This window comes from Alligator mississippiensis, chromosome 2 (assembly GCF_030867095.1).
Source record: "Alligator mississippiensis isolate rAllMis1 chromosome 2, rAllMis1, whole genome shotgun sequence".
NCBI lineage: Eukaryota > Metazoa > Chordata > Crocodylia > Alligatoridae > Alligator > Alligator mississippiensis.
The window spans coordinates 201399678-201424836 of NC_081825.1; the positions used below are offsets into that span (position 1 = coordinate 201399678).

At 41.1% G+C, this 25159-nt stretch overlaps 1 protein-coding gene across 7 annotated transcripts in view; it reads left to right on the forward strand.

Annotated features, from left to right (window-relative positions):
• TEAD1 (TEA domain transcription factor 1) overlaps positions 1–25159 on the forward strand; it is a 248489-nt gene that overhangs the window by 80324 nt on the left and 143006 nt on the right. For all 7 annotated transcript variants that reach the window (XM_014602349.3, XM_059722693.1, XM_059722694.1 and 4 more), the window contains one exon: positions 1384–1637. In XM_014602349.3, the coding sequence (XP_014457835.1) occupies positions 1490–1637 (148 nt within the window). In that variant the 5' untranslated portion in view covers positions 1384–1489. The remainder of the gene's footprint in view (positions 1–1383; positions 1638–25159) is intronic.

Sequence of the window (25159 nt, forward strand, 5' to 3'; positions counted from 1 at the left end):
TTAGTATAGTGAAATCAGTTTACACCAGCTGAGAATGCTCCCCTAGGTTCTAAAATTATTAGTGTTAAACAAAATGAAGTACATTGCATTTTGTTGAATATTTTTCCTGATATTATTTTTTCGCAAGTTTTTTTTTGGGGGGGGGGTTTACAGCTAATGAAAACTAATAATAATAATAACCTGTTGCTTGTGTACAGAGGCATGCAGAAAATGAATTAATAGCTCCCATTCCAAAATAATCACTCTACATGTGTTCCAGGGTGGAATTGAAATGTGTATTTTACTTTCTCTTGGGTTTTTACAAACTTTAATAATCTCAATAGTAAAGTCACATTGGGTGCATCTACACATGAAATTAATGTGACACAGTAAACTGTGGAGCAATTCAAGCCAGAATCAGCTGCTTCTGGGTGCACATGGGTATAGAAAGTGTCTACACATGTGTTTAGGACAGCAGCAGTTTAGGCTGGGGCTGAGCAGTAGGCTGGGGGGCGGAGGATCAGCCCCAGGCTTCTGGAGGTGGCACTGGGTAGTGGAGGGGCTCGCTGGGGCATGAAAGTACTGAAGTGGAGCCATGCGGCAGGAAGCCTCCACATTTTAGTGCCTTCGTGCTCTAGCCAGTCCCTGTCACCATCTACATGTGCATTTCATTGCACTTAATTACTCTGCGGTAAGATAGTACTATCCCCAACTGTGCTATCTTACAGTGGAGTGAATTTACTGTGCCTTAATACTGGTGCACATGTAGACAATGACACTTTACTGCAGAGCTAATTAGTCAGCTTGTGTGTAGATGCACCCATTGGCTATGTCCAGATGAGCGCAACTGTAGTATGTGGCGCTACAGACCTCTCTGTGGCACCACATACCACACATTCAGGCATTTCCTGAGCTACAACTTGCAGTGCAGGGTTTTTTTCTGACCCTGGAGATCCATGGGTCAAAAAAACCCATGAAGCAGGGTGGCACATGTGGGGACAGAGCGTGCCACCCAAAACCAGAGCCTGGCTGGCTGGAGCCGTGCCCTGGCTGCTGGCCAGGCTCCAACCTGCAGGAGCGACATGGCTGTAGCTTTTCCCAGCCCCCGGGACCCTAGGTAAGGCTGCTGGGGCCTGCAACTGTGCTGGTTCTAGCCTCCCCTACCCCACCCAGTGTAGCCTGCCATGTGCCAGAGGGCACGTAGCACAGTTGTTCCCTAGGGACAGTTAGCAGCGGCACAAGGTGTCCTGCTGCTACTTTTCCTCGGGGAACCAAACGTCCATGCTCATCTGGATTGTCTGTCATTGGGAAGTTGTGTCATATGGATTTAGAATTAGGAGTAGTCAAGGACAGTTCATGTCAAATTCCATGTCTAATATATGTTGTTGGATTTTTTTCTTTTAGGTTTATTTTGTTTAAGACTCCAGGCTTAGGCTTGGAGACCCCAGCCATCATCATTGAGCCCAGCAGCTGGAGCGGCAGCGAGAGCCCTGCCGAAGACATTGAAAGAATGAGTGATTCTGCAGATAAACCTATTGACAATGATGCAGAAGGTGTTTGGAGCCCTGACATTGAACAGAGCTTTCAGGAGGCTCTAGCTATCTATCCACCATGTGGGAGGAGGAAAATAATCTTATCAGATGAAGGCAAAATGTATGGTAAGTAGTGTGGATTTAATCTTTTGAAATTAATGTCTAGTGAGATGCACACAACCAGACCTGTATTTAGACTAAAGGCCAGATTCTGATCACATTTTTACTGGTATAAATCTGGAGGAACTCTGTGAAGTTAAGGGATCTCCTCCCCATTTTCACTCTGACTCTAGCACGTTGAGTGACACTGGTCACATAAGAACTCATAATAAGTAATTGACTGAAGCCATGCAGTTGCAGAATTGTACCTTTAATGAGCACTAGTATGTGGCTCAATATGTAAAATAAGGTTTTAAATGTGTATTCCTTATGGACATAAGAGATATGTAAGCGGCCTTCATTTTTGATGGAAAAAATAACAGCGGCTTGAACGAGAAATTGGAAATGCAGTTCAAGTGATTGCATGATATAATATACTACACTTTAATACAGAAGTGATAAAGTTCTTGTCACTTCCAGAATCCTCTCAGTGAGCTATGCAAGCTCATTTTTTTTCTTTTCTCAGTGTGAACTACTATAAATTATGTGATGTGCTGACAGCGTTTCATAAATATATACTTAATTAAAGAATACAGATGTCTATGCATATTATTCCATGAGTGTTTAGTTTTTGTCTTCCCAGTTTACTTCAGCTAATCTCTAACTTCGGAGGCTTATGTTGCCTTTCTTTTAATTTCTGTAAATATTGCTGACTCTAGAGTTTTATTTTGGCTCCTTACATTGTGAAAGGCAGATGGTGGGTTGTTCCTATGCTCTCTAAGTTCCCAGTCATCACGGAGTGCTTTGGTGACTATGGTTGTTTTACTGTTATGGTTAACAATAATCAGGAATCTACCTAATGCATCTTTGCTGGCTGTTAGACTAACTTGTTCCTCAATAGTGAAACAAATACTATTTCACATAATGGGGTGTTGTGTCTTTAACACGGTCCCTTCTCCATAAAGATTAGTAGAAATCTACAGAACAAACTAGCAGGCACTGTAAGGAGAAAGCAGATGGTACTGCAGCTGCCACCAGCTGTGCCCCCTCCCCCAGTACTGGCTGGATGATGTAATGGAAACAAGGACATTTTTTTTTCTTTCTGTGGTGTTGGAGTCTCTCACAGCCTGTCAATGTCACAGAGAGGCAGAAACAAACCTTAAGGCGTTAGTTTGCAGCTGTCATGTGACCCTTGCAGCCAAATGAAACATAATGTCTGGAAAAATAGAGTTGTGATGAAGCACCTCAGCTGCTGTTGGCAGAAAGTTACTAGGCCCTGGTTTCCTGCTGGATTTTTTTTTTTCATTTCAGAGAATATAGTTTCTCTTGTCCCTTCCTTCCCTCTGATTTCTGTCTATTTTGATTCTAATGCCTTTTGTTGTTTCTCTTCAGAAAGGGAAGAAAATTAGTTTAATTAGAAGGTTGTGCTCTTTCTAGGAGGACTTAGAAATGTACATACAAACATGTTTATTATATATTTATGGTTAAAAACTATACTTATACATGGACACTTTCGTTAAGCAAAAATAATGTTGGCACAATTTTTAAAATTCAAGCTCCCTAAATCCATAGTTAATCTACAATAATTACCTCTAAGATGTATTTTTTAATTTGGAGATCCTTTTCTGCATGAAATAATATATTTGTGATGTGATTTATTTAATGAAAATCCACACATGTATGCGTTCAAGGGTTTAATCTTTTACCAATCCTTGATGTAGTTTTAATGGGACTACTGTTCTGAATCTTAAATGCCAGATGATCATTATAGTCTAATTTTTAAAAACTGTCTATATATGCATATTTAATTGCCAATAAATACCTTAAATACCACAAACCTGACCAAAATATTATTAATATCTGTTTAGAAACTAACAAGTGCATATATTGACCTAAAACTTTGATTTAAAGTGTTGCTGTTATTTAAAAAAAAAGAAATATGTAAGGAAATGTGGAATACTGTATTAGTAGAATTTACATCCTGACTTTTTAGTGGATGAACTCATGTTTTCATTCTTCAAGCTGAGTAACTGCTTTGTAGTGTTTGAGGATTTATTGAAACCATGCTAGGTTTCTGAGGACTTTATAATAGAGTCTTATGGCCCTAAGAGCATAATTGTTCTCCAAGGATTTTGAAATCAAAACAGTGTAAGTGTTTTAGATTCTGTGTGGCATAATGAAAATAATTTAATGCCTTTTAGTGGCATACCAAGTTTATTTCCCTTACAGGAGAGACTTTGCAATATTTCAAAGCTTCTGCAGAGTTGGGGGATATTGTAATGTGTCAGTAATTCATAAACCATGTAAGACAAAAGGTCAAGATAGCACCATTTCATTTTCTGACTGAAATTACCTTTAAATATAGACACTAGAACAAATATGATTTGCTGTATGGACAAATGTCATGATTACTGAATATGAGTGAAGTTAGGAAATTGTGCTTTTTTCTTTCACAAAAGGATATTTGAAAGAAAGAATTTGTTTTTGTGGAAGTTTTAAACATCTACCACAGATTTAACATATATTGTAATATTAGCAGAATGCAGAATTCCTTCAGTATTCCTTTGTGATTATCTAAAAGGTCTTTGGAAGAGCTTGTAGAGCTGGTTGGGTGTGGACTGCCTGCTTACTTATTTTATTTTAGACGTGCGTGTAGCCATTCCTGGGCTTTTTAAAATGCCAAAAGTATACTTACAAGGGATAATATGGGGTCTTTAACCCTGTGGTATTGAGGAGTGTCTATAGTTTATCTGTTAATTTGATTTAGTTATTTTTAAATTTGGCTATTAATTTGACTCTTTCACACCATGTAATATTTTTGGAGGGGAGGAAGAAGTGGAGCCATTAGCTGATATCTCAATTCTCAGTATTATTGATGCTGTGGGTAAAAATGGAAGTGACTAAAAAACTTGGTTCAGGAAAACTTGTCCTGCAAATTGATAAGTACCTTTTCAACCTTCTTTGAGGAAATGGTTGAATAAAGACCATAGAAAAGACAGGCTACTGTTTTATATTGTGTAGCTTAAATTTGCTGTTCAGGATTAGCGTAGGAAGGATTTTGACGTCATCTTTCATTGCATTAAAAAAAATGATTGATAAATTCAGATATGATTGGTAACAAGAAGTGCGACTCTGCTGGACTTATTTCCCATCCCATAAATTAAGCATCACAAATGTCTGTTGTTCTAGCACATACTAAAACCTGCAGACCATTAGAGGGCATTGGCTGTCCTGTATTTGTACTTAATTCAAATTGTTGGTCTTTTTCTGCTGACAGTTTAGTTACTTGTAACAATTCCTGTGAACTCACTTATTGGCAAGGTACTTGCCTGCGCTTGTCTCTGCTCCTGCAAAGACTGTTTTGGAAAAATCAGAAGAATGAAAGCTGCTTTGAAATGCAACCTTAATTCATCCCTGGTGTAACACTGCAGTCAGTAAAGTTACAGTAGGACTGAATTTGCTCCCGCATGTTTGTTTTCATTTACCTGTAATTTAGACATATCAAAGACATAACTTTGATACACTTCCAAAATGATGTCAGAGTCATTTAAAACTGTCATTAAGGAAAATAACTGCAGACACGCAGTTATTTTACTACCTCATGCAGATATTTTACTATCAAGATTACTGACTCAGCCTAGCAAAGATGGCTTTTGTATTTTATTGGGCACAAATTGAGATATTTAATCTTTTAAATTAAAAGAATGATATAAAGATTAACTTGGGGAGCATGTTAGTTATTACAATTATAATTTACTCAGTGGAATCTGTATAGGAAAAAGAACAATTTATTAATAAAGATTTAACAGGCTTGCAGAATCCGTTTACTTATTCTGAAAAGATTAATAAGCACTATTTAAAGTTACAAAAGTACACTATAGTCTTGCCAAAGTCTTACATTAATGTATCAGTCTGTCCTTACGAAGGTGGTAGTGAAAAGCCTAATAATGATATACTCACCCATCATATAAAACATTCTACTTAGACAAAGATAATTTTTGCAAAACTTAAAGCACTGTACATTAATTGAACATTAAATTAATAGTTAATACCTCAGCAAAAGGCTCACTTCTGTCAAGATTTATATAATACTTTAGTCTAATGGCATTCCTCAGCTTCTCTTTCACTGGCTTTTATCAGCAGGTATCCTGGATTTCCCTGATTTAAAAAAAAAAAATCACAAATTCTCATTAAAAATTTCAAATTCTCTAATAAACCCCCCCAAATCCATGATTAAAATGAAAGCCCCCTCACTCCCCCTTCTCCCCTGCCAGCCCTGCTGGTGCTCCTCACTCCCCCCTGCAAAGCCTCCCAGCCCTACTCATGCCCCTCACTCCCCGCCATAGCCCACCAGCCTTGCTTGTGCCCATCACTCTCCCCTGCCAGCCCTGTTGGTGTCCACTGACCCCCACCCACAGCCCCCACAGCCCTGCTGGTGCCCCTCACTTCCCACCCACAGCCCCCTGCCCCCCAGCCCTGCCAGAGGGGGCCCCCAGGTGCCAGGGATATGGGGCCAGGGACCCGGGTCCACAGACCCTTGCCCCTGGCAGGAGGTGGCAGCTGCTGCAACGCAGCAGAGCCCGGGTCTCTGCCCCTGCTGCCTGCCTGCTGCAGGCTCGGGTGGGTGGGGCCAGCTCCCCACTGCTGTGCGCACTCCTGGGGGGCATGGGGGACTTGTGCTCTCCAGATCTGTGCATTGAGCAGGGGTGGGCTGCCCACTGTGGGCTCGGGCTCCTGCCCTGCTGCCCCTCCCCCAGGGCCTCTGCAGTCCAGTGGGTGCAACCTGGCAATGCAGGATGGAGTGGGGCCAAACAGGGAAGTTGCTTGCTGCTGTGAGCTCCATGCTGCCCTGGCTATGCACCCCTTGTGCGCGCAGCAGCAGTGAAGGGCACAACCCCGCACCACTGCTCCTACTGCTGTGCACATGCAGGGGATTCACTGCCAGGACAGCATGGGGCTTGCAGCGGCAAGGAGATCCCCATGCAGCGCTGTTCTGCCCTGCAGTGCCGGGTTGCACCCTCTGGGCTGTGCAGGCCCCTGGGGAAGGCAGCAGAGCAGGGAGCCCGAGCTTGCAGTGGGCAGCACACAGCCCCCAGCCTGCACACAGACCTGGGGGGCATGGGTCCCTCCTGCCCCCCTGGGAGCACGTGCAGCAGAAGGGAGCCGGCCTCTCCCCCTGTCCCCTGGACAAATTGCCCACGGCCCTGTCCTGCTCCCTGCTGGGGCTCTTTGGCTGTGCACTGTATCCCCAGCCCCCAAGCCTTTTGCACTGCCCAGCTGGGCAGCATCCCCAGCCCTGCCCAACTCCCTTCCTCCCTATGGGGGCCTCAATAACCCCTCACTTATCTGTGTGAGCTGCTCTCCTTGCTGCCTGGCAGCCATACACATGGCGCCATGGGAAGTGGGAAACCCAGATCCCTGTTCATCAGGAAACTTAGATGAATAGCTGTATGGAAAATATAGAAACTAGTTACGTGTTTATCATTGCTTTCAATTTTAGAAGTTCCATGCAAGTTACTGCCTCTATAAAGACATCAGCACCTTATAAAGTTTCCACATATTAAATGTATTCAAATGCGAATAAGGTAGTCAGAGTGATGAAATACCAGATGTGAAGTATCAGGTTGCATGTTTATTCATCTGTTACTGCAATCATTGTACAGAGATACGTTCTTGTATTTTCTGTCTCACAGCAACATACACAAAATGCACCTAATATAGGACACCTATTATGAAAGTTACTATTTAGGTTACTTAGACAGTAAACAAATCTGTCTAGAAACATTCTTGCAATCCTGTGATTGTTCACTGTATTACATCATCATACTGTGTATGCAGGAAGATGCATTGCGTATCTGTGCTAAACACTAATCATTTCTGTCAATAAAAGTGACAAAAATGGAACTGGTGAAAACGGTCTAGTGATAGTTCCCTTTTCTGCAACATGGGAGGCCAGACTTTAGTTTTTGTACCGTTGTCCCTCAGGACTAAATGCTGATTGGGTCAGGAATTGGGATTGAGAGGTAAAACCTTATGAGGGTAAAAAGAATTTTCTCTCTGCTGCCAACTTCCAAACCTCAGGAAAATACAAGCAGTGATTTAACAATCCTTATTATTGTTAAATTGTAATATTCCTACCTGGGAAGCCAGTGGGAGAAGGCTCAGGGGGTCAATCTGAGTGCCTGTGTAGTATGGTACAGTTCCACATGGCGCTAGTTACCAAATTTCCCCTCCTCTTCATTCCCCCCCCCCCCCAGCTGTTCCTCCCTCCACCAGTTAGGTTGAACCAGGAGAATGACATATTAATTAGTTTAATAAATTATACTGGCAAGTTCTGCCAGAAAGTTCTGCACAGGAATACTGTACTTCCTATGAAAGTGCTCTTGAGAAAGCTCTACCCCTTTTGTCTTAGCTATGCAGATGCAGAAAGCCGTGTATAAACCTTTGGATGTAAAGCAGAATGTCAGCTAAACACCAGCCTTCATCCAAATTATTTATCATGTGGTATCCATCTGTAGTGTAGAATTAGTTGTCAGTGGCCACGTCTACACAAGACTCTGACTGCACAGTTCTTTCTGTGCAGTCATTTAGTATTTGCATACACAAGTACTAAATGACTGTGCAGTAACCAGGTTTCCTGAGCAGTAGCATCACCAAATGGCTTTTAGGTGATGCTGACTGCATGGTATCTTGTTAGTACTACGCAGTAGTGTCACGTCATGCTTTCTGCCATGCGATGCTACTGCACAGTCAGTGTCTTGTGTAGACTCAGCCAGTCTTTTTGAAGTAGAGACTTAATTGTTTGGTAAAGTGGCAGGTTCCGTTCAGGAATGTGTATGTCAGCAGCCACCCCCATTAATACTAGATAGAAAGAAGAGCGTTTTTCCCCTTTTATAACAGTGTAAATATATGTAAAAATGGATTTATTTAAGGCACATGTGCTAGAAATGGGAGCAGCTCCTTTTTGGCTTAGTGAAGTTATAGCAGCACTAAAATGATGCAACCTCACTAGAACATCCAGGACATGTATTAAAAGGCTGTTGAATGTGATTTATATTAGTTCAGCCCCTTTTTTTTTCCTCCAAGGTTCATTTCACAATGTTATCCTGACATCCTTTAATTTCAGAAGTCTTAGTTTTTCCAGTCCTGTGAAAAGGAGTTATAATTCTAGGGAAGGAAGTTACTATAGCCTAAGTCAGCAATCGGCAACCTTTTAAAGATGCAGGCTGGATTGATCCAGTTTGGGTCAGAGGTGGATGGGCAGGCACTAGGACCCAGATGTTGCTACTATTTTTCCCCACATCAGTACCAGAAAGCAACTGCTGCTGAAGCCCTCCACTGTCAAATCCTGCCTTAGCCTCTTGTCCACAGGCTGTAACAAAATTGTTCTGTGGGCTGCCTACCCCTGGTCTAAGTCAGTTGGCCTGATGGATCAGGGAAAGTCAGTAGCCCAATACCCAAGCATCAGGAAAGTGCAAAGACATCTAGAAAAGCCTATATGTGCCAAGAATGTAGAATAACAAGCACTTCCTTTGATTTAATGTGTTTCAATTACCTCTTACAAATACTACAGAGCAAACATCTGCCCCAGGTCAGCAGAAAGCAACTCAGGGACAGTAAGCGACACTAGAGTTTGCAGGAAGCCTCACAGGCTTGAAAGAGGCTATCATTAGGTAATAGGTCACAGGTAATAATAGGCTAGATAGGTCAAGGTCACATTGATAAGTGTTACATGAGACTATCCTAGAAGTTCTTCCTTTCTTTCCAGCTGGGTTTTCTCCCAGATCTTAGAAATCATTTGGATCCATGTCACAAAATCCAAGCGTGACTCCACCAAATTGTGTTCTCTGGAAAGGTGTTATCATGGGAATGGGGAAAGTGTCATCTTCAGCGTGGATAGTGGTGTCCAATTGCTTTTTAAAGAATATCTCTTTAGAAAAGAGCCGTATTCAAGGACAGTGTCGAAGGGAAGTCTCAGTCATTGTTTTCAGAGAGATTTGAACAGCATAGAGAACAGTGCTACTACATGTTCACAACCAACTAAAATGAAATCCAGCCATAAAGAAGCTGAATTATCAAAGGGCATTTTCTGGAAGTACAGACTTATGGACAGCTGTTCTTGTCATGTGGAGCTTGGACTATTGTATTGATTGGGTCTGACAGATATCTCAACTGTGTAGATATGCAAACTCCACCCTAATGATTTTTTTTTTCCTACTGGATCTGCTTAGTTTGGCTCTGGCCACAACTAAGAGAAACATACAAATGGAGAACTTGACTTGTATCATCTGAAATCTTCTAGGGATGCACAGGTTCTTGGAGACGTGGAATTTTCTTCTGACGCACAGCATTATACTAAGTATCACAATAGAGTCCTACTGAACTTGCACAGAAAACATGCCGTGCTGGTCATATGATTCTTGCATTAGTCCTGAGGTTGTTATGTAGAACTAATACTTACTTTAAAATGTTTATTCCTCATGAACAGGGACCTTGGTTTTCTCTGATTAAAAAAAAAAAAAAAAATCCCCAATTTTTGGTTTAAAAAAAGTAACCCTAAATCCACATATTCCTGTGATTAAAGTGAAACACCACTAATAAATACATAACTATATAAATGTGTGTGTGTGTATCAGCATATACATATATACATATACACATACATATATGTTCATGAGGAATAAACATCTTTAAGTATTAATATTACATATACACATACATATATATACACGTATGTGTGTGTGTGTATATGTGTATGTATGTACATGTATGTATGTGTATGTATATGTATGTATGTTTCATTTTAATCATGGAAAAATGTAGATTTTTGGGTTACTTTAAAAAAAATGAAAATTGGGGATTTTTTTTTAAAAATCAGAAACCAGGATCCCTACTCAAGAAATACATAATTTTGCAAACACTAGCCCTGCTATTGTGTGAATATTTCCTTAGCACACAAGCAATATATTATAGGACACTTGGTCTGAAATAGAAGACATCACTGAAGACTGGGCACTGCTATTGATTTTACTCTGACCATATAACATCTCTTAGAATTAAATAATTCAGAACCTGTTCCAGGAGAAGAAGTAGTGATTTCAGCTATTTAGGATGTAGCTTCTAAAGCCTCTTTTAGCTCTGGGTATGCTAAACTTATTATATTGATTCAAGCAAAGGAGGATTTTTGTTGGAAAAATAATCTATGTAGGGGAAAAAGAAGTGAGCATAAGCATACTGGTGCCAAGCTATGAATACACTTCTGAAATGTAGAAAACTAGTGTTTCTGCCTAGGCACACACTTGGCTAATTAAGTTCACTGGTGGGCACAGTGATGACTCCTGACTTGGCAGGAAAATAGAACTTCAAGAGAGACACTTGTCGCTAAGAATGTCAGCAAGGTATCTTACCCAGAGAGGATTCAAGTAAAGACCAGCAGTGCACAGAGACCTTGCTCAGCTCTGGAATTTTCTGCTTAGGAAGCTCAGAGATGCTACTGGAGTAATTTCTCATATTCACACATTCAGGTTTTGTATTTGATGGGCCCCCTTTATAAATTACCATTTTAATATATTAAAGTGCATCAGGACAGACTACATCGTTATCTGGCCAAATGCCCTTCAGATTTAAACCTGAATTCTGCCATCAGGGGTTTTGTACAGGGTGTAAGCACAAAATCTGACCCAATATTTCTAAGGGTCTAAGTGCCGTGGAATTTGCAGTGCTGTATGCATGATTTTTGGTAGAATGCTGCCTCCTTCAAACTTTCCTCTGTAGAATAGAGGAATGGCATGGCCCTCACTTTCTCTGAAGATGTTCTGCATTGTATAGTGATTAGGTGAATTTTGAAGTACTTTTTGGTCTTTAATAGCTAGCACTAGACCAGTGGTGCCCAAACCTCTAGTCCTGCATGCCAGGTCTATCTGCAGGCTGGGTCCAGTCAGTGGGCCAAATCCAGTTTGAGAGGCGTGTGTGGCTGGGGCCCAATCCAGCCACACTGAAAGAGGTGGGCTGGGGCTTGATCTGGCTGCACAGTGCTTGAAAGTTTGGAAGTGGGGGAGGGATGACGGTGAATTTCCTGACCCGTGGGGAGCCCCATGGGTTGGATGCCATGGCTGCCAGGATTGAGCATCCATGCACTAGACTGTCTTGTATTCTAAAATTCCATGAAAAACTGTATCTTGGCTCTGAAAGTGCCAGAGGTTTGTCTTGACCTCTGCATTTCCTAACCTCATAATGTTCATAATTTGTTTCTGGTGCTAACTGCAGAGTAGGGTTGTGCGAAACATCAGCGTTCCGCTTGGACATCTGTTTCGACATTTCGACAGAACAGTGTTTTGTTTTGAGTTTTTTTTCATTTCGAAAATGCTGTTCCGTTCTATTTCGTTGAAATGGTTTTGCTGTTTCGACGCTGTTTCAACATTCATTTGGGCTGAGGAAGGGAACTCAGCCCAGCTGAGTTCCCCTCCCCAGAGCTGTGATTGGTCTGGGGAAGGGAGCTCAGCCCGATCACAGCCCTGGTTCTCCCCTGTTTCCCACCACCTGGCTGCTGCTTCGAAACTCAAAACGTTTTGAAAGTTTCGAAACATTTCGACTGCCCTCATTTCATTTTGAGGCTGTCTCAAAGCCCTTCATTTCATTTCAATTTCACTGTTTTGAGCTCGAAATGACTCGAAACAGTGTCGAAACAAAACAGCCAGCAAAATTTCACCCAGCCATACTGCAGAGCATAGGAAGCATCTAAATGGGTCAAAGCTGATACATTATTGCTAATGATTCTGCAGTCCTCTACATAGTCTTCAGGTGCAGGGACACATCTTGGTATAAAGGAATTGTTTTGGGCATCTTTGAAACCCTTTGCAAAGCATTATAGAATTTATCTGATAGTTTTGGGAGGAGGAGGGCTTGAAACAGTGTATAGCAAATAAAAAAGGTTTTTCCTGCCTGCTGACAGGAAAGAGGTACCTGTGTAAAAGTGTGAAAATTAGTTTAAGCCAAATTTTTTCAAACAAGGGCTTGAGTTCGGCTGCTCATTCTAGCAGACTAGAAGCATTTCAGACTTAGTTGCCTGAAGCTTTTTCACTTTTGTTTGCTTACTTACAAATTATCATTCACTTGCGTTGGGGCAGTGTGTAAAAAAACAAACAAACACGCAAACATAAATTAAATTGCCTTATATCAGGGGTGTCCAAATATGATCTATGGGCCAGATCTGCTCTGCAGAGCCCTATCATCAAGCCTGTGGTGCTGCTTGTGGATCTTAACTGGACCCACATGCTGCATGCAGAGAGCCCTGGGCTGGCCCTGCATGATGTATAGAGTGGTAGCTGGCCCTTGTGGCTATGTACAGACAGTCAAAAAGCCCAAGGGTTAATTGATTCAGTCTTTGCAGGTTAGTTCTAAGCTGCAGAGATGGAACTGATAATCAAATGAATACACATTTACTTTTGATTCAAAAAATGCAGCCACATTCCTGCAGTGGCTCAAGTCAGAAGCCAGTGGAGGGGTGGGGGCGCGGGGCACCTATAGCATGTCTGCCAGCCACTCCAAGGCTTTTCCTCCCTCCCTGCTGAAGCAGATGGGGCATGGCCAGGCTCCAGCCTATGCTGTGCTTGGGCAGGGGAGTTGGCAGAGGGAGGGGAAGGTAGTAGCATTGAATTCATAAAAGCTTGAATAAGAAATAGTTTTTCAGAGAAAGAACTAAAACTGAAAGTTATAAACACAGCATGAGATGTGTTTGCTTACTCTTCCTGCTGCCCCTGAAGTCTCTGGGATTCGCATTCCAGAGTCACAACAGCAGACTCTTCAGGGTTGCTTGTCATTTCCTCTTCCTGTCTCCAGGTACCTCTGGGATTTGTAATCCACAGTCACAGCCAGCACTAAGTTTAGCAAGGCAGGGCAGCTCCATGCTCCAGAAAGGTGAGTTTAACTCCCCCTTCCCTGGCCCCAGACGCCAACAGTGGTTTATGTGGGAGGGGGGCAGTAAACCAGCCAGCAAGGACAGTGATCTACTCCTCACTGCTCTGGCTAGGAAACAGAGGGCCAGGGCCAGCTCTGCTCTTTGGAGCAGACAGCACAGCCCAACCCAGGGCTGAAAAGCATGCTGGGGGACTCTGATTTACCTTAAACCAGGAAGAGGTCTGGGACAGAAGTTTCATAAACTGGTTTGACATAAATCAGTTAAGTCTGATGCTATATTCAAGCAGGTTCATCTTAAAACAACTTCAGCCATTTTCAAAACTGGCTTACATGCACTGAACTTACGTTTTGTTACAGGTTTTAACCAGTTTTTGATCACTTAAACCAGTTTATGTGTAACTTCTGTCCCTACCCTGTAAGTCCAGCTCCATGAAGCACATGCAATGCTCATCCTGAACCAGCTGGGCTTCAGGGCCCAGTCTGGCCTGCAGAATGAGCTCATGCCCCAATTCAAGCCTATAGGGTCTGATGAGTATGATTATTCCTGCCTTACATGTTATATCAATATATTTCATTTATGACAAAGTAGTAACACCCTATATAGAGATGTGGAAAATAGATTCCCTGAGTGTTTTGGGACTCAATCTCATAAGTTTATACATGAAAATGGAGGAAGGGCAGCTTGGCAAGCTCAGGTAGGAGGAAAACCCTATGTAAACCAATTCCATCTAGGAGGGGACAGTGAAGCCTATCCTAGTTTATAACTTGCAGACCACAGTGGATAGGTAGTAAAACCATTTTTATAGGAAAAGTGGCTTTTAACTTGCTGTAGTGGATGCCTGTATATGTTCTGGAAACTTTAACATTTGATATTTTAGATAGAAATTTCCTTAGGGCAGAGACTGGATTTCCATTTATGTTTCATGCAGCCTCAGGCAAACTGTTGGTCCTAAATACATAGTGAGCTTTTTAGTAAAACTAATATAAAATTCAGTGCTTCCTAATAAGTATATAACTGCCTGTTTCCTAGCACATAAAGTTTTACCCAGTCAAGCAGTCTCTAAAATATTAAACACAAAGAATCCGATATAAACCCCCAACAAGTAAATGCAACAGCTGCCATTGATAGAGCCCTTCATTGCTTGCTTTTACAGTTTGTCATGTGACTTGCTCTGAGGAGGATCTGCAAGGGAATGTTACCACACCAAATCCTAGCAGTTATTTAGATGAGAGAGCTTCACCAAAGCTACAGGGGAACTGACCTTTCAGAACAGCATGTGAATGAATTGCTTCTGCCCTCCATCAGAATTTCACACTGTAGGAAGAACTGTGGACTTACTTTTGACATTACATAGTAGGTTTGCCTGGAGAGACTGATTAGAAGGTGGACTGATTTAGTTAATTCTTAGGCTAGTCCTGTTTACTTCTTGGGCTTGGCTGGCCTCTTCCAGCCAGTTTTCTGGAGCAGTCATTGAAAACACTTTTCAGAGTTGCAAATTACTAAAGCAAGACTCATAGAAGTCAGTGTAGACTGGACTGAAGCTGGCTAATAAAGTTAACAGAATTGATATTGTGAAAGAAAGTGTTAAAGGAATAGGGAAATGAGAATCCGGAGTAATCTGATGGTATTAAGAAAATTTAAAATTAGGTTAAATTTTAAGAGAAAATGTATTGAATGCTAGTTTTAGAATGCTGAATAATCTTGCAAGAGACATGCACTGCATAAAACATTTTAAAAGAGAGCCTTGATAAAGCCCTTGAGACTATACAGCACGAAACAGTCCTGTGCCAGCAGTGAGAGTGGTGAGATATCTGGAAAATAATTTCTAGGATATAATTTCTGGGATTTGGGAAGTGGCCTGAGGTTTGGAAAAACCTATAGGCTCTCTTTGTATTCTTGAGCATTTATTCATGTAAATGTTAATGGAATGCCACTGACTTCACTGGAACTTCTTTTGTTTCTGATACTTGCCATAGTAGAAGCTTCATGAGCTAGCTCTGTACGTGCATTATGTGGGTACTGCTTCTGTAGGGAACCCTTGCATGTGTTATGATAGGTTAGTAGTGATGAGAAGCCTTGAATGCCTATACACCATTTGGAGATAACTTTGTGATAGGACTTCTGTGAGCTTGGAGGTAATAAAGAAACATGCAAAAAAAGCTTATCTTTTCGATGGGTCATCAAATGGTTACCATCTTGTTGCAATCTTTGCACTGTGCTTCCTACAACACACTCTTTTGAAATTGAGAAAGCAGGTTACATCATCCTAGAAGCTTTGTGAGCTCCCTATAGAGAAGTGCAGTGGGCTATCAACTGCCATTTATAATAATAATGATGATGATGATTATTAATTTATTTTAGTATTGCCTTGAAGCCAACCAAGAATGGGATTCCATTTTTCTAGATGCTGTTGAAGGAGAAAATGAGAGATGGCCCTTGTCACACACAAATTATAAGAAACAAATTGGATTGACAAATAATACAACATTCAACTGGAGTTTTGATACTTCATGAATTGATGTGGAATATGTACATTATTCTTAATGTAGTGGCTGGTGAAAATAAAATGATTTAATTTCTTCAAAAACATCATTATTTATGGAACATAAAAGTCCAGCATTTGGCTTTGCCGATTTAGAAAATATGTTTGACTCAGTTTACCCCTCAGTTATGTTGTTTTAAATCTAATGGAGTGGTCAGATTTATGACAAGGTAACCCAGAGTAGAATTGGGGTCCTTCACATTAAAAATTCAATTTACCACAGCAATAACTTCTACCTTCTAGGCAAGTATTTAAAGATCTTGCAGACCTCTCTTTCTGCACAAGAAATATGAACTACAGTAACGTGGACAAGTAATTAATGTTGTGCACGGTGTCTAGGGGCAAACTTAATTGGCTGCTGTGGAAAATCCATGTGCCATGCAGATTTAGGATCTATTTGCAGATGCCCCATAATTTAAAATGTCATGCGGAGAGAGGGGGAGTGGCAGAAATCAATCCCTCATCTTGTACATTAGTATTAGTGCATTGCTTGCCTGTTCATTGTGATGTGTACAAGAAGACTTGCTAAAATAATAGCAGGTGGTATAGTGTGAACTCATCCCATTCCCTGTAGTAAGGAGTAAACTTCAAAATCTAATTTCTTTTCTTCGGGTTCTAACACCAGTACATAAATTATAGAAGCATGCAGTCCCTGAAATGTTATTAAGAGGAATGTTATACAAGATATTCCCTTTATTTAACTTTAAGAAAACAACCCTATGTTTCACCCTCTATACTTAATATATTTAAATTCCATCTTTATTAGATAACCCATTGAGTTAAGCAATTAATCTTTGTTGATCTCCTGAGCAATCACTTAGAATAGGTGTTACTTTGTAAGGAACAAGTGGGCAGTTTTATATTTCACTTTCTAGTGCTGCATTATAAAGCACAATTCCAGTTGTATTCCCTCAACACACGCTCATAAGAGTAGTGTGGCCAAGCTAACTCAAGGAGCATGACTCCTATCGCTCACCTTCACTGGAGAGCACTTTAATTCCCCCAGGCACTTTGCTGCCATGACTTGATGAAAGCTCTAGATAAAATTCTGCCTTGGGCAAACCTGTGCTCAGCCACTGAGGTAGCCCTTCGACGACTGGGTGTCCAAATATGCCGTAGGGAAAGACCCTTATGGGATCTAAACTGGGGGCTCCTCTGCCCCATACCTCTACCACAGGCCTTAGTCTTAGCTCCAACTGTTAAGTCTTCACAGGTGGAGATTGAACAGTATTTCCCCGGGTTATCAGATAACTCCTGCAGTCTGTCTGTTACAAAATAAGGAGATGTGGACAGCTTATTTGCTTCTCGCCCTCCTTCAGTGTGCTTGTCCAACAGGCTTCCTCACCACTTCTGGCATCGTTTTTGTAGCATCAATGGGCTTGTCCAGCCTACCAGCTGGTCCTCACCCTCCAGCCGTGGTTCGTTCCTCCTATTGGAAGGTAAGCTGCCTGAGGTGAACTAGGGCCAAGGTTCCCCTCAACCGGGGACTTGAGACTTGCAGAATGCAGTGTCCTGGCTGGGGCCATCCCAGAAAGGGCCTCTCTTGACAGTGGTCCCTGTTTCCCAGTGGGACCTTTCACCATCATGTAAGGCAAAGGGGGCTAGCAAGGGATTCTCCTTCCCTGCTCCCTCTGCCCTATTACAGGGACCCTTTTGGCTGTGGCACAAGGGCTTTGTTGCTTGCCATGCCCCACTGCATGTTCCTGTTGCTCACCTTGGTGCTGCTGGGGCTCTTTGACCCCCAGAAGGTGAGGGGGGCAGGGGTGATCAGGGGATTCTCCTTCCCTGCTCCCTTCGCGCTGCCACAAGCAGAATCAGACCTCAACAACAATGTTAGCTCATTGGAGTCAAGCAAAACTGGGAAGCAGATTTAGTATACTGTATCATATAACATTCTTTATGTCTGTGTTGTCTGTATTGTAATGGAAAGGTTTTATTAAAGATCAGAAGTAAAGAAGGTATCCAGTGCCATTAATAGTAAATATTTTAATTATGTTATTGTCCAAAGACCCCACTTATGATTAGGCCCCCATTGTGCTAGGTTGTTGTACAAACACAAAACAGAGAAAAAACTCTTCCCTGAAGGGTTTACATTCCTAATTTCTAATTATATATAGGATTATAAAATGTGCCCATTAAAGAAATCCCTGGGGCACATGCAATGTTCAGCATAACAAATGGCTTTTTAAACTAAAATATCAAATAAATTTATTGTCTCATCTACTCCTACCTGCAATTCTCAGACAAAAGCTTGGCAGGAAAAAAACCCCAGGCCTCACTTCCTAACCTAAATGGCAACAACCTCAATCTCTTTTAAAATCATCAGAAAGTAATCTTTAGATTTTAGGGACCTGCACTGAGAATGCCTGACCATCATCTCAAGAGATCTGTGGACTTTGAGCAGGAGTACCTCACCTGCCATTCCTTGTTATTATACTCTTCAGGAGAAGAGGATGCAGTACATGCATGCAGTATACGGGACATTACAAACCAGATTTAAAACTTTGATTTGCATGTTTAAGCAAATAGAAAGCCTTAAGCCTGTGGTATCAAACTTGTCTCATGCCTTAGGTCAGACCTGGGCCACAGGGTTTAGGGTTGCCAACTCCAGGACTGCTGTGGAGTCTTCAGGAATTAGATATAAATCTCCAGGAGACTGCTGAGAGTCACTTGGGAGATAAATGATAGGGCATTTATTAAAATAAATATTTAATATTGTATCCGATTTATACAGTAGTCCAGTGGGTTCTTAATGTAACCGTAATGTGCATTTGCCTTTCAGACATAGTCTGCTCACCGTAACCTGTAACTGATATACACAAGCACGCAGGCATATTCGCATTGTGTGTCACAAGCACGTTGGCATTCCGGAAATCTTCTGGAATAGATTTAAAAAGAGTTGGCAACCTTAGCAGGGTTCCTTGTGGGCTGGATCCAGCCAGGGCATGTGGCAATGGCAGTGGCTCTGGTACAGAGACCATGGCATATGGCAGCAGCTCTGGCTTCCACCATGTGTCCCATGCTAGAGCTGCTGCTGCCACCACATGCCTTTGTCCATGGTGGCAGCTCCAACTTCAGTACTGGGCATGCAGCAGTTCTACCTCCAGCCTGGGGCATGCAGCAGCAGTGGCTTCTCCAGCATGGGGCAGAGGAAGTAGGGCTGCGACACTGTAGATAGATGAAGTGGCCAGAGGGCAAATGGGGCTGGATCATCCCTTACTTGCCCTCCTGCCACCAATCCCCATGTCAACTGGGGCCCAAGGTCCCAGGTTTTGTGGCAGATTACTCTCCATGGCCATGTCCCCCAAATTTCGGTGGCCCACCAGTAGCCCAGTGGTCTGGATAAAGCAGCTCTTTGGGCTGGATTCAAGTCTGTGAACCATGTGTTTGATACCCCTGTCTTGAGCAATTGAAATGCTAGTGGTGGCAATACACAAGTGCTGCAAGGTATACTTCACTTCTGAGAGCATACTACAAGGTTACGTCTCTGTGGCAACCTTATAACTGAAGTGTTGCTGCTATAACTGAAGCTTCTGAGTAGCCTTCCAAAGCATGTTCAAGAAGAGTGCATTAGAGGGGTACTTGGAAAGGGGCTAGGGGTTACAGGTGGGCGGGGATGGAGCGCTGCCAGCCACCACCCCACACTGCTGTCTCCCAGGAGCCGGACTGGGGGGGGGGAGGGCAGCGGCTCCCCTCTGCGGGCCACACAGGCGCTACCTGGGTGGCTGGATGCAGAGGTGGGGAGCTCGCACGCGGTGGCCGTTGCCATCCACCACCCCATCCACCATGTGCAAGCCCCCCCCTGCTGTGAGTCTGGCCACCGCCACCCCCTACTTGGCCGCTGCAACTGCCCCGCCCCTCCACCCTGTCAGAAGTGTACCCAGAAGGGGTACACTCCTTAAAAAAGGTTGAAAACCCCTGCATTAGAGTAATGTAGCCTGGAACTCTCAGTGACACAGATAGTAGGTGGCAACGGAGATATCAAAAAGGAATATGGTCATAAACATCTAGGAAAAAGCAAAGGGTGCACAGTTGTAGAACCCCATAGCTCCCTTTAAGTGTGGATCATTGAACAAATCTGGAAAAGTCCTTTTAGTAATTCATTCCTTTTTTTCACTCTGCTAGCACCACCACCTTATTCAGTCTGCTTTCAGGCAAGTACCAACCAAAAAATGGAAAAGAAAAGAGGCTACAGTGCTTAAGTCTGATGAAAATGAGGCAAGACTTTCTGTGTCAACAGTACACCAGTGACCCTTCAATCCAAAATAATCCCTTCAACTGTGCCTAAGGATTATAACTGAGAATATTTTGAGGAGAAAAAGGAAGTAAAGGATTTCACCCCCAGTTATTTATTGTGAGACATCTTAATCTTGATAACAACTGACTGATCCTTTTTTTAAATCTTTCCTCATAAGCAACCGAAATAGTACATGTGAGTGATTTTTATCCAATTTCATCTGCACCTGCTGTATTTTGTTGGGTCTGAATCTGACCTCACACAGTTTTCTATTGGTGTAATATTACTGAATTAATTTACTGTGAGATCTGAATCAGATTCATAGATTGTGAATCCTTTGGGGCACCAATTTTGTCATAGTGTATTTGGGTAGTGTTCCCCAAAGCACTTAAGTCCCATTTTGAGAAGCATAAGTCACTTTTGGAAATGAGATTTACACACTTTAGAAAAACGTTACCATTTCTATGGAAAGTACTATTGGCATAGTTGCTAATAAAGAAGTAATAAATAATATTAATATTATTATTATTAAATGTAAATATATAAATAGTATAAATCAATCTTCTTTCCAAACAAACCATTTATATTTAAGTACATTAAAAAAAATAAAGAGAAAGAAATGTTCATTCTGATAGGAGTGTTCCTTACTGTTTAGTTTGGGGAGAAAAAGCAAAATTAATTATTCTGACCCCTAAGATTTTAAGTTAATCATGCTTGGGAGTCTGTGGAGAATAATAAACTCTGTGTGTGTGTGTGTATGTGTGTGTGTGTGTGTGTGTATCTCTATATGTAGATATATAGTTATAGATAGATATCTATCTATCTTACAAGTGACTTTCAGTGACCTTTTTTAAATGTGAAAGCAGTAACTTGGAATGAACCAAAATAATGTTAGTGTTTGTTATAGTTGTGGACTCGCATTTTGATTCATGATATTCATAACTTTTAAAGTCTGGATTCTGTTTGTTTTCTTAATTTTGATGGATCATGGCTGTCAAAGAATTAATTCAGATTAAAATGTATAAAGCATACAGTTGTTGTTCCTTAAGGTATTTTGCAATCTAAGCAAAGGCTCAGGTATTCCAGATATGAGAGATGTGCAGATTGCATAAGATGTTATGCATTGCTCACTCTAAGATACAGAGTCCTGTCTGCCCTTAAACCCTTTGTTCTCTTGGCTGAATGCAGTTAATTAGCAACTGTCTCCATAGCAACTGCCTCATAGTCCAAAAACATTGTCTAGTTTTTGCAGTTTAGCTTATCACACTGTTTACCTGAAGGGCTTTTCACTGCGTTGAGTCTCATTTGAGTTGGCTGCATGCCTGTTCACGGAAGTGAATTGTCAAGATAGAAAAACACCATGGCAGCAAGATGCTGAACAGGACTCAGTTGTGTGAAACCAAAAACATTAGAAAAGTTCTGTGGAAACAAAAGTTGAAGTTTGCAATAATTTACATTTAGTTTTAAAGCATGTGACTGCTAGGAATACTCTACTCTTTATTCAAAATAAAGCTTTACTTATAAGTCTTTTCTAGAGTATCTTATACATTCATTGTTTATAGCAAGCTCTCATTAGTAATCTCCAAGCCCTAGGTGTTGTATAATTACAGTGCCTTCCATAAAGGGCAAGGAAACTTCACTTCCTCTAGAATCATGCCGTCTCAAAAAAGAATAAAAAAACAGCTTGTGTGTTAAATAGGTTTAACTGTATACTAGCCAGCTATTCATTTGCACATTATAGTATCTTTGTTTTCTTTTGTGTTAGCAGTATTAAGAAGGACATCCGTATACATTACGGGGTTTGGACTAGATGACTTCCAGAGGTCCCTTCTGGCCCTACTTTTCTATGATTATTTTTGTAAAGAAAAATTGCTGGAAAAGAGAGATCTCAGTCTTATACAACTCATTGTTTGGGAGACATCAGGCTGACTTCCAGATTTATTTTAATAATTAAAATGGAGATAAAAATATATTTCCATACATCTCTGAGTCCAAGATAGTATTGGCAGATCTCAATTTGGTGTAAATGTGATGTTTAAGTAAATCAACCAAGATTGGCCCTCAAGTTGTTAGTACATGGACACAGGTACACAGGCTTCATTGAAAATGTATGTTCCTTAAAGGTTAGCTGCCATTTAATGGAACTGATCTATCATTTTCATCAGGTATGTAATCAGAATCCTGGTAGCAGAGGGGCTGTGTGTTACAGTTAGTACCGGGGTTCTCCTTGTGGCTTGTTGGGTTTTTCCTAATTAGTTTTTCTTCCAAGTTTACAGAGCTTATGGTGGGGTGAGATGCTGATTTAAATTGGGGTATTTCACATCTTGATATCCATAGTATGTGAGCTAATTTGTTGTGAAATTCTACTGTGCTTTGGCCAAATTCCAGCTCTCACAATTCTATTCTGCTTTCCCAATTCCCCCTGCAGTTCAATTGACTGTGGTATTCTTCTTCACTTCCTGCCCTCAACTGTTGTGTAGTGATGCTATATATGGGCAAACAGCTGTTGCATTTCATGCCAGAAAAGGTGGATGAAGTGGTTCTTCTATAGAGTCTATAAAGTATTTTGAGATATTTTGGAATAAAATATGTTATGCAAATGCAAAATGATAATGCTTCTAATTATTTTAGGTCTTTCTACCAATATCTGAATAAAAGTTGACAGAAAATTATTCTGCAATCACATTAATGTATCACTGTCAAATTAATGGTATTTAGGATTAATTCTTAATTGTTAGTAGCAGTTGTAATTGCACTATAGCATTGCCTGATATCTGGAGTTAGAGTAAGGACTCCATCGCATTTCCACTGTTCACATAGTAAGAGATTATCTCTGCTCTGGCTTCTTACAGTCTGTTTTTGGACAAATTGCATATGTGGGCATACTGCACAAATGGCATGGTGGGAGGATGAAAGCAACAGATATAGAAACCCCTGGTTACTAATTGTGCATATTGAGATGATAAAAAGATAAAATATAAATAATATTGTTAGCATACTCCTTGTTAGTCACCTGCCTATGCTTTATCAGCTGTCTGTTCTCTGTAGCTATCACAGTAGGCATGAGAATTATTAAGAAGGAACTTGAAGGAGGACAGGTCAGTGGCTTATAGACAGAGGGCATTCCATGCATAATGGTGGGAGAGAGAAAAGAGCAGAGGTTCTCGTGGAAGGTGGGCAAGATTGGCATCCCTTGGCATCACTGGAGCTGAAGAGGGAAACAATTCAAAATCATAAAGAACCTCACTATCCATTGGTGGGAAGCTACCTACACTCTTCACTCCACCACAATGAACCACACAGGATAGCCTCCTCTTTCCTGTGCTCTTTGACTCAATAATTGAACTGTGAGTAGATAGAATCAGAAACACGAAGAGATGGATGTGTAAAGAGGACCCAAAGTAATCCTAAAAGTGTAAGACCCTCTGGTCACTTTCACGGACCTCACATAAATCCAGTTTGACTAGAAGCCGTTAAAAGTGACAGTGAACATTCGGGATATATTCTGAATTTTAAAATGTTCCTTTGTGTTGGCAGTGCCTCTGATGCTATAGCTAAGTTATCCTGCAGGGAGACTTCCTAGGTGTCTATGGGGGGTTAGAAGTAGAATTCTCTAATAACCTGAAAAAATCTGCTAAAACTCAACATTACTTCATTAGTTCACACCATTAAAACAGACCTTGGCAGATGGCAAAACAGTGGGAAGGGTCTCATTTTTAAATAATAAGGGCTTGATCCTCAGCTTGTGTGATTTAGCATAGCTTTATTGAAGCCAATGTTCAGCTTTTGTTCGTTAGTAGGGGGAAGAATAATTTTTGAAAAAAAAGTGAGTTGTAAACCCATACAGACCAGCAGGGGGATAGGTCATGAAACTACGTTGAGCTGTTTTGTTTTTTTTTTAGGCTGGCTAGATTTCAAATTGGTGAAATCCATGTAAAATTCATATTGTTGCTAATGTGTGGGACTGAAACATATATCCAGCTCTTTCCTAAAGCAGCGTTGAGTCTGCAGGGCTAAGAAGCGTAAAACATGCCGTACTGTATCTTTTGTAAGTCATTTATTTCCAAGAGTCAGATATCAGATAATTCATTTTAGTAATGTCAATTTCTAAAGCTGTAGAGATTCACCAATTATATGATAACCCTAACCTTACAATACACAGCTTCTTCAAAATGAAGGAAGCTTTGATTAAAAGTCTGTAGACTCACCTAAATCTTGTTTTTTAGAAAACTGCTTTCAAAATAAAAGTTATCATACATTTTAGGACTACTGTATAAGACCATTGCATATTCTCCATTATTTTTTGTTTTTAATCAGAAAGTAAAAAACAAAGCCTTGAATAGCAAAGTTGGCAGCTCATTTATGTTGCTAGGTAGTGAGATGATGGCTTCATTAGGCCTATCTTATAGACTAATGAGAACTGGAGGTAAATCAAACTTGTTGAAAGCAAGTAATATTTACAGTCTGGCTTTTTGTACCTGCTCATTTTTATTTGAATTAAAGCATATGTGAAATTTAAGAAGATGCTACAGGTGAACCCCATGCTATGGCATATTGTAAGGTTTTCAAATCTACCCACTCCAAGTTATGGATTAACCACTAAGATAAAAACAGTATGAAGCAAAGCTAATTTAAATCAGTAAAAGAGACCAAAAATATTAGTCAAGATTGCATTAGAAAGTCTGTTTGTAACCCTTAGTTTTGGAGTTGTAGTTTTAGGGTAAAATTCTGATTGTTTTCCTGCTCAGATGCCCTAAATGTGCAGGGCCCAGCATAATTAAGATAATGTCCAGAAGACTCTAATTTGGGATTAGTGAGTGCTATCATTTCTCTCAGAAAGAAGGCAAGGCAAA